The sequence below is a fragment of the Callorhinus ursinus genome, unplaced genomic scaffold (genome assembly GCF_003265705.2).
Source record: "Callorhinus ursinus isolate GAN/ISIS: 27379988/994484 unplaced genomic scaffold, GSC_fseal_2.0 scaffold89, whole genome shotgun sequence".
Lineage (NCBI taxonomy): Eukaryota > Metazoa > Chordata > Mammalia > Carnivora > Otariidae > Callorhinus > Callorhinus ursinus.
The window spans coordinates 1238525-1248251 of NW_027397151.1; the positions used below are offsets into that span (position 1 = coordinate 1238525).

Genomic DNA, 9727 nt, shown 5'->3' on the forward strand with positions numbered 1-9727 from the left:
CGGAAGCTCCCGCGGGTGTTGATGGAGCAGCCCCACAGGTGTTCACGCGTGAAGTCCCCAAAGCAGCAGAGCGAGCCTACAGGTGAGCAGCCCCACACCCTGCACCGGGTCCAGCTCGAGCGCCCTGCCCTCTCTGGGCCTCCGCTTCCTGGTGGGACCTGAAGAGCCTGGTGCTTCCACCTGGGATGACACCTGGCCCGGGCTGGCCACGTGGCCTCTCGGTGGCTGTTCCTTTGCTGGCGGGGTGCGGTGCTGCTGGGGAACAGCAGGGGTGCGGGGCGCCAGGCAGAGCCCACAGCTGTGAGCTCAGCACCATCATCCTCTCCTGGGGGTGGGAATCAAGCCCTCCTGGGGGTTGAGAGCACTGCTGGGGGCTTTGGGCTCCCCACGGACGTTCCCAGGACCCCTCTGGTCCTTGTGGGCCATCGAGCCTTCAGGAGGACCGTGCAGTGCCCAGAGGCCCGCCAGAGAGAGGACCTGGCTGTCCCCCACAACCTTTACGGGGCGAGGCCTCAGCACGCTTCATGCTCGTTTCCGACAGACCCACTGAGACGTAATAATTTACATTCACTAAAATTACCCCTCAGTCCGTAGCTTTTCATAAACGCTCAGTCGTGTAATCACCACTACAGTCAAGATGCAGAGCATTTATTGCCCAACGTCAACCCCGCCCCCAGCCCGTCAGCCACTGATCCGTCCCGGTCGCTTTGCCTTTTCCAGAATGCTCTGCAGGTGGAAGTGTCGCAGGCCGCCTTCTGAGGCTGCGGCCCTTGCTCGGCACAGAGGGTTCATCCGTGGACTCCGGCTCTCAGAGGAGACCACGGGCAGGCTTGAAAGCCCGCCGGGGAGGGCCAGGGATCTAGACACAGAAAGTGGGAGTGGACACACGGGCTGGAGGGGCGGGGGGAGCAGTCAGGGTCTAATGGGGGACAGAGCTCCCCGTCGTAAACGGTGGCCGTGATCTGGGGACGGGTGGTGCGGATGGTTGAGCTGAAAAATGGTTGAAATGGTAAATTTCATGTTACGTATCTTCTACCGCAATAGGAAAGAAGAAAGAAAGGCTTCAGATTCCATTTTCTGCTCCTAACACAAACCACTAAGAGACCAGCTGGGGTGCCTGGTTGCTCTTTCTCTGGCAGAGAGAAACAAAGGCTCCCTGACATCCCAAGCTGGGCCTGCCTGTCCTGCGGTGCCGTGGGCGAGCCCCTGTCCTCCTGCAGCGGAGACTTCCCCCGGAGTGAGGATGGCCCGTGGGCACCAGGCCGGGCCCACTCGGCACTGCAGACGGCACTTGGGGCCGGACTTGGTCTTTGGACAAGGACGTCTTCTTACAGAGGCTCAGCACAACCATCAAAATCAGAACCCTCACCTCACAGGAACGGTGCCTCCCCGACTGACTGCGGATGGTACCCGGGTTTGGCGACTGTCCCAACCGCGAACTTCACAGCGATTTCCCTTTCTGGGCCAGCGTCTAATTGGAAACCACGTGTGGTGCTCAGCGCTGTGTCTAATCCCCGGGATACAGAGCAGCTCCATAGCGGGGCTCCTCTCTCAGGGCTGGGCACACCGTGGGCCAGAACGTCCCTCAAGCTACGAGACTGAGGGCCAGGAAGGGGGCTCTATGTGCTGTCCTCCGGGCGCAGAGCAGGGGCACACAATGGCACCAGCGGGGAGCCGTTCAGTGTGGCGGCTGCCCTCCCCTCTACAAAGTCACTTTTGTGGGGACCCTGGGGCTCGCTAAACGTTACCAATGAGTGCCGGCGTCCCTGAGGCCGGGCTGCTACCCGCGGTTCGCGGGCAGGGGAAGGAACAGACCATCAAGGTGCCACAGGACAGAAATCCTGAGAAAATGACTCGTGGTCTGACTCTCCTGGAACGAATCTTCTTCCACTTAGTGGAGACGGGTCCTGCTGCCTCGGCTTCCGTGGAGTCACACCCGACGGTAGGGGCTGCGTGTCGCAGAGGCCGCGGACCTGGGGCCGGTGGGTGTGGGGCACCAGCTCCTCCCTGACCCCACGGCCCAGCTCGGCTCTGAGGGCGAGAGGACACACCTCTGCCAGGGGCACTTCCGTCTGAGAAGGTGAACAGAAGCAGGGCACCTCCAGGAGTGAGGTCCTCGGAGGCCCGTGGGGCCTGACATCAGCAACAATGACGTGTCGGCACAGAGAGCCCTCGGCTGCTGCTGGTGCCGGCCGCCCAGGCTCTGCCCGTCGTGGTGCGAGGCTGCGCCGCCCCTGCCCTCGGGGCACCGCTGGTGTGCCCTGGGGAGGCTCCTGGGTTCCCTCTGCCCCTGCTCACAGAGCTCATGTGCCCCCGGGGTGGAAATACTTTACCACCGTTTGAGCATCACGAAGACCAACTTTACTGCGAAAACAGCAGATCCAGGTCTCAGCACAGAAGCCCGACCATCCCCACGGACGTTGTCCAGGGACTGGGCACCACGTGAGGACTAGCGTGGGGCCCTGGGATTCTGCCCAGCCGTACGTCCCAGCACCGAGGGCTGGGGGTGGCCCTGATCCTGGGGGTCAGTGCTCAGGGCACCCATTAGAGAAGTCTGGGCTCCGAGCTTCCCTCACCTGCCCAGTGCGTGCGTCCGCCCCCCATATCCCATGCCCTGAGCAGCACAGATGCCTGTGTACTTTTGATGGAGAAGATGGGGCCTCCCAGACCCCCTTCTGTTAACTGAGTGGCAGAGACAGCCTGCAACACGGATGGGGTGCTGTGTGTGCATGTGATGTGCACACGTGTGTTTCCTGTGCCGTCTACGTACGTGTGTTACATCTCTGTGTGTCTCCACGTTCACGCGCGGAGGTCTGTGTATGTGTTTCTGCATGTGCATCTACATATGTTTGCACATGCGTGGACACAACCCCCAGGCTCTAGAACACTGGACTGTAGGGGGTCAGCACCTCCCCTACCCTCCTTCTTTAACTGGGAAAATGAGAACACACCTGGGGACAGCATGTGTCTAGGAGCTGTGGCTAGAACCAGGGCAAAGCTGGTGACCAAGTTAGCAACTGTCTTGGGGCAGGCAGCATATTTACCACTGAGTCCTGGGTCAGGGCGGGGGGGCCGCCGGGAGCATGAAGCTGGGCAAGTGCCTGGCCAAGTCAGATCTGAACCAGATGCTCAAACCCCCCAGGTATCTGCTGCCACTGGTCACTGGTCACAGTGCACATTCACTGGAGGGGTGGACACGGGCCCTGCCCCACCTGAAGCCAGCCACAGAGAGCCTGGGACAGCAGGATCCACATGGTACCTGAGGTCAGAGCAGGGGACCGGGCAGGACTGCAGTGGGATCAAACACAAACCACGTGTGCTGATCCACACAGGCAGGGCCACCCGTAGGGACCGCTGTGCACCCTGGGGAGATGGTGCATGGAGTGAACGGTGGAGGCGGTACTGTTTCTCGGGGGGACTTTCTAGTGGGAAGACCCCTCAATGGCAAGAAGTCTTCACTGTGACCAACAGTCTGTTGGAAAGACCGAATCAGTTCCCCTCTGGGGTCAGAGGAGGGACCGGATTAGGGAACGCAGCAGGCCCTGTGGGCTCCTCCTCCCAGCCACCCCGTCAACTTAGGGCCCAGGGTCTGGGGCCTCTGCTGGCCTGGGCCTTGCCCTGCCCTCTGACCAAGCCCCACTTAGCCCAGCTCCAGGCGACACACTCAGAAAATGCCCAGCAGTACTGAGCAATGATTATTCAAAGTTGTTCAGAAATCTGATCCCAAAGCCCCTCATTTCTAAATGACTTGTGCATGTAAGTACCCAGCATGGGCTCTTGTGGATGAGGGGGGTTGGCGGCCTCCTGGGAGACATGCAGACTTTCCTGTTTTGAAAAGAGGGGCCATTTGACTGGCTGACACCTCCACACTTCCAACATCGTCGGTGAGAGGGAGACACATGGATGCAAGCATGCAGCCCCTCCCGGTAAGCATCACTGCTTAAAAACAGTGGATGTTCACCCTGACCTGCCCAGTGGCCCCGAAGCCCAAGTGGGGGACACGAACCCAGGGCACCTCTCCTGAGATGGAGCAGGGCATGCAGAAGGGAGCGGGGATGGTGGTGAGGCCCCAGCCACACTCCTGGGAGCCACCCACAGGGTCAGCCCGGAGAAGATGGGCACCTGGAGTCTGGGGTCTCTGGGGGAAGATGAGGTCCAGTCTCGGAGGGCGTCAGGAAGCCAGCAAGCACTAGTAAATGCTCAGGCAGCACTAGGCCTGTGGGCACAGAAGGGGGCCTGTCTGCAGTGACCACTCAGCAGACATCTGCCAGGACACCCAGTGGCCCCGAAGCCACACCCTGGGCGGTGTGGGTGTCGCAGCCTCCGAGCACAGGGACTCCGAGGAACGGCCCTTGGGGAGGTGAAGTGGTGTCACTGGGCATCTGATTGCGTGGGGCCGACGGAGAGGAGGCAGGAGCGGAGAGAGGATGCTTCAGGGGGGCTGTGTGCACTCTGCTCTGCTGCGGCTTGTTTTTGATGATTCAAACCCGCCTGCTCCTGGCCAAGCCCTGGGAGCCGCCGGAAAGGCGGCTGAGCGGAGGCGGCTCCTGGGTGGGCAGGGCGTGCTAGCCACCTGAGCTGCTGACCCCCGAACCTGCCACTTCATACCTTTGAAGGCAGGCAGTGTGGCTGCTGTGCCCCAGCCCCGGGTGCAGACCAGGGGAGGCCCCTGCACAGCCGATCGAAGACAGGAGCTAAGGAGACAATGAGGGCCCTCTGAGGCCTCGGGAGAACACTTTCCCACCGTCCATCGCACGCGGCCCCGTGTGGCTTTGTCCCCAGCGCAGGGACCGTGTTGCAGACAGGCAGCCAGGCTCTACTAACCTCCCTGCGACCTGTGCTGGGGGTGGGGGCCCTCAGCACGCAGCGGACCCTGTAGCCACAAGTTCTCAGCACCGGCGTCAGGGGCCAGGGTGGTGGCTTGTGGAGGGTCTGCCACAGCCCAGGGAGTGATGCGTAGACCACAGTCCTGCCCGCGTGGCCGGCTCCCCAGCCCCAGCACACCGTCCTACTTCCAGCAGGAGCCCTGCTGGGAGGTGTGAAAGGATAGCCAGCCGGGTACGAGGCGGGGCACCCCGGCCCCCTCCTCTGGCTCTGCTGAGCACCTGCAGGCCCCGCCCAGAACCCCCCGGCCCCATCCCACCCTGCACCTCCATGGCTACCCGGTCCTAGGGCCAGGATGCTGTCCAAAGTGGCATCTCTGCCCAGACTTCCTCCCACGCAGGGCCCTTGCCCAGGTGGTCCCTGACTGAGAAACCTTCTCTCCAGGCCGGCGTACCCCACCCTGCCAGGACGCCTCATCCTAGCCGATTCCCAGGGAGGGCTCCCACCTGGGCTCCTGTAGCACCTTGCTCAGACCCTCGGAGGGCTGTTGGTCACTCAGCTCCAGTGTCGTCCACCTCACACAGGTCTCCCACCTGCCACCGCGCCCAAATACCTTAAGATCCTCCCAGCAGAAACAACTTTGTCATCACCACCACCAAAATAGTGCTTCTGAGCATTTCCATGTGCTGGGAACCATGCGAGGGCTTCCCACGCTCTTTCTCCTGAATCCTCTACCACCTGAGGTCGGGCTGTGATTACCTGGTCACAGATGGGGATACTGAGGCTCAACTAAGGAACCAGTCCAGGTGGTATCAAGTTTGCCTCCACCTCCCAAGTGTGAGCGGGGGCAGGGCAGCCAGGAGGCACTGGGGGGTGGCGTGGGAGGACGTCAGGGCTGGCCTGGGGGCTCTGCTGCAGAGGAGACAGACCTAGTCTCCTGGGGCCACAAAGCCTTTTGGAAAGCCGATGAAAGGAGCTGCCTCCAGCACACATGTTTACCTTAAATCTCAGGGAGTTTGGGGACAGCTGAGGCCCATCTATGGACCCTCCAAGACGTCACTGATCTGAGGGCCCCGCTCCCTTTGATAGGAGGGGATGAGATGCGGGGGTGAGATCTCGCAGCTCTGGAGTGAAAGGTGGGAGAAGGGGGGTCAGGCTGAGCTCCCAGGCCCTGCCCCCATCCCCTTCCCAGCTGCACAGGAGTAATATTTCCTGGTGACATCCTCTCCCTCGCTGACCCAGAGGGAGCACAGGCTGGAAACGATTTCCGAGGTGAGGGAAAGAGAAGACAGAGGTGCCCCTGAGGGAGGGCCTACCAACCCTGCCCCCAGGCCAGGCCCCGTTTCTTCCCTGCCCTTCTCCCCTGATGCAGCTGCTCACCTGGATGACGACCTTGATCGTGGCGGTGCCCACTACGGGCGTGCACACCAGGCCGCCGGGGTGATGGCCGTCAGCACTGCGGTTCTGCTGGCCCATGGTGAAGGGCATGGGCACAGCCAACAGGCCCGAGGCGAGCCAGATGGCACTGATGAACTTCTTGGTGCGGCTGCGAGACATGAGGGTCTTGGCCCTGAAGGGGTGGCAGATGGCCAGGTAGCGCTCCACACTGAGGCTGGCCACGTTGAAGGCGGTGGCGTAGGTGCAGGCGTCCCTCAGGAAATAGTACCCGCGACAGACGGCGTCGCCGAAGGCCCAGGGGTGGTGCACCCAGATGAAGTTGTACAGCTCCACGGGCATGGCCAGCAGCAGGATGAGCAGGTCGGACAGCGCCAGGCTGCCCAGGTGGAAGTGCACGGTGCTCTGCAGGTTCTGCAGCGACTTCTTGCGCCCCAGCGTGAATGCCGTCACCGAGTTGCCCACCGTGCCCACCACGAAGAGCGCCAGGTACACCACCGTTACCAGCACCTTGGAGTAGATGTCCGTGTTCACGTCCAGGTCGCTGCTGGGCGCCGCTCGCAGGTGCTCCGACTCGTTGCCCGTGCCGTTACCGAAGCCTGGGGCTAGGAGCGCCGCCTCCAGCCCCGAGGGCGGCAGCAGGAAGGGTTTGGCGCCCGGCGCGCCCCGGGGAACCGGCGCAGAGCCGTTGAGGCGCATGGTGGGCGCGGCTCTGGCTCTGGCTCTGGCTCTGGCCGGGACCTAGCGGAGGGAGCCGGCGGGGAGCGCGCAAGACTGAGAGCGGGCGCGCCGTCCAGCGGGGGAGCTCCCGACCCGGCCCGCGCCGCCCCGGAGAGCTCTAGGCGCGCTCACCGGGGGCCGCCGGTTCCCTCCCGCTGCCGGCTGGCCCCGGCTTCCTCCGATCTCCAATCTCCGCGACTATGCGGGCTGCCGGCTCCAGACCCCGCGGGTCCGCGGCTCGGGGCGAGCCTGTGGCGCGAGCGGAGCGCACGCACGGCCGCCCCGGCACGCTCACTCCCTCGCCTGCGCTGTCCTCCCTCGCGCTCTCCGCGCACACCCGCTCGGTGCACACCCGCTCCGCACACCGCCCGCCGCGCCCGCGCCCTCCCGGGCTCCGCGCTTTCACTCAGCTGGCGGCAGCGCGGCGCGCCCAGCCGTGGGGGGGGGAGGGGGGCGGCGGCGGCGGCGGAGGCGGCCCTTCCTCTGTCCCCGCCCAGCCCAACTGTAGGGCTGGCGGGTCTCCCCCGCGCGATGCCGCGGGTGAGTAGGGGATATTGGTTCTTTCCCCACACCCTCTCTCAGGAGCACGCCCTTCGTTCAGGGTCTTCCCAACTTCTCTCGCCCCCCACCCACCCCAGGAAGGCAACTGCCTCCAGGTCGTTTGCAGCGCTCTCAGGGGGGTGAGGGAGGTAAGGGGGGACAGGGCCCGCAGCCCCGTTGGGATGGCTGGGGTGCTGCACAGCTGGCTGGACAGCCCGCATGGTGCCAGCAGAGCTGGGTGCCCGGCGGGCTCCAGCACAGCCAGGTGGGAGTGGTGGGCGAGGGCGGGGAGCAAAGCAGCGCCCCTCCCCAGGCAGGCTGGGGGCCTGCACCTGGCACCCTGCGGTGGCTTTGTCCCACCATGGCTGCCAGTGGGCACACCACCCCTTTATCACCACCTGGATTTGATCATCAGAAGTCCCCTCAGAGCCCATGCCCAGCAGGTTGGGGAAGGGTGGCTGTGGGGGTCAGAGCCTCAGGGCCCTGCCTCGTCCCTGTGTGGACCTGGCTGGCTCTACCGACTGTGCCGAGAACAGGAACCTAGAGGAGGCTGGGGTGCGGGATTTGGGGTGTTGGAGAAAGGTGTGAGGCCTAAGAAGGGTGCCCGGACCCCGGACCCTGGCCCCGGGAATGGGTCTGTATTTATTCCTCTCTTTTCAGCTGGCTTTGGGCTTGACTGTTCCTCAGAAACCTGATGTTCTCATCAGGGGATCCTAGCATGTAAAAATATGTGCTTAAAAATTCAGCCTTCGAAGATAACACAAACATCCCTTTGCTGGAAACCAGTAGAGGAGGCTCGGGGGCAGCCAGCACGGCTTCATCCTGGCCTTGCTGCTTTGTATTCGGGCAACTGCTTTAGTGTCTCTGTGCCTCAGTTTGTCATCTGTAAAATGGGCATGGTGATTGAACAGATGGCCCCTGGGGCCAGGGCTATTACTGATGCTGTCAGTGCGGGCACATAGGAAGTGCTCAGTGAACACCTGTGGGGTGGGCGTTGCAGGATTGTGCTGTAGCTTCAGAGGGTGTGAGGGTTCAGGGCCCAGGCCAACAAAAGTGGCATTAAACCCCCAGCGGATCTGACCAGCTTGCTCTCCAGAAGGCAAGTCTACCAACTAAGTAAACGGCTCTTGGGATGGGGACCTGGGTGTGCCGGTCACAAAAGGAAGTGATGGTGCTAGACCACATTGGAGCCCCGGGGGCTCAAGGCCACCTCGGCTCACAGGTGACACGGGTCTTAACCATGGATGGTGGCATCTGGTCGCCACTCTCAGGAGCCTCCCCAGGGGAAGGCCCCAGCCGGTGGCCACTGGAACCTGTCCCTTTGCCGGCCAGTAGCTGAAGCTGCTCAGGATGACACTGATGAAATGTACTCTGGCTTGGCTGCTTAAACTCACTGTTTGGTTTTCAAACCCTGACCTTTCCACTAAGCTGGCCTTTTTTTTTCAAATATTTCTTTTTGAGCCAGCCTCGGAGCTTGAAAAGTCATAAAAGTCAACTTAGCACAAATATTGGACAAGACATTTGCTTAAAACCATGGAGGAAATGTCACTTGGAAGGCCTTGGTCTACAAAGTGGGCGGCAGGCCCTTGTCGGGGGCTCCCTGGAGGCCCACTTGGAACCCCTCTCCCGTGTCCCGAGAGCCTGGACAGCGCAGAGGCCAGAACCTTCCACTCGTTTGGCCCTTTCCCTCTCTGACTTCCCCTGACGCAAACACGTCCTGGACAGCTGAGATCCTTTAAAGAAAGTGTTGGCAAGGTGCGGGGAGGACTGATCCTGGGTCCGGCTGTGTCTGTGGGTGATGGGCTGTGCCCTTGGCGGGTGCGGGCCCCCACACTGACCAGCGAAGCCCTGCAGTGTGAGCTGCTCCCGGCTGCCCAGAGAGCCTTGGGGCCTGTCACCCTGACCCCATGCTCCAGATGCTGCGTGTCTTGGGGAGCTGGCCCATCCCATGTGCACTGAGGGCTGAGCTGCATGCACGGAGCCCGCTGGGCATGTCCCGGCACCGTCCCAGCGCTGCAGCTGTGGGAGGAGTTGGGGGCACTCACTCGTCTCAGGAGTAAAGCCTGTGGGTGTGAAACACCTACTTTTCTGGCTGCAGAATTCAGTCCCTGGAGTTACCAGCGCCATGGGCTGCCCTCCACGCTTGGAGGTCCCTCTCTCTCCTCTGGGCCCCATCCGCTGGAGGGCAGTTCTTGCCAACAAGAGACATCTTCCTAAATTAAAAAAAAATAGTAACTTGAAAGCAATA

The 9727-nt window shown here is 62.3% G+C and overlaps 1 protein-coding gene across 1 annotated transcript in view; it reads right to left on the bottom strand.

Moving 5' to 3' along the window:
- The window catches only part of NTSR1 (neurotensin receptor 1), a 44264-nt gene extending 37346 nt beyond the window's left edge, over positions 1-6918 (bottom strand). Inside the window, exon 1 of the mRNA XM_025865092.2 lies at positions 6205-6918. Within this exon, the coding sequence (XP_025720877.1) occupies positions 6205-6918 (714 nt within the window). The remainder of the gene's footprint in view (positions 1-6204) is intronic.
- Between the last annotated feature and the right edge of the window lie 2809 nt (positions 6919-9727).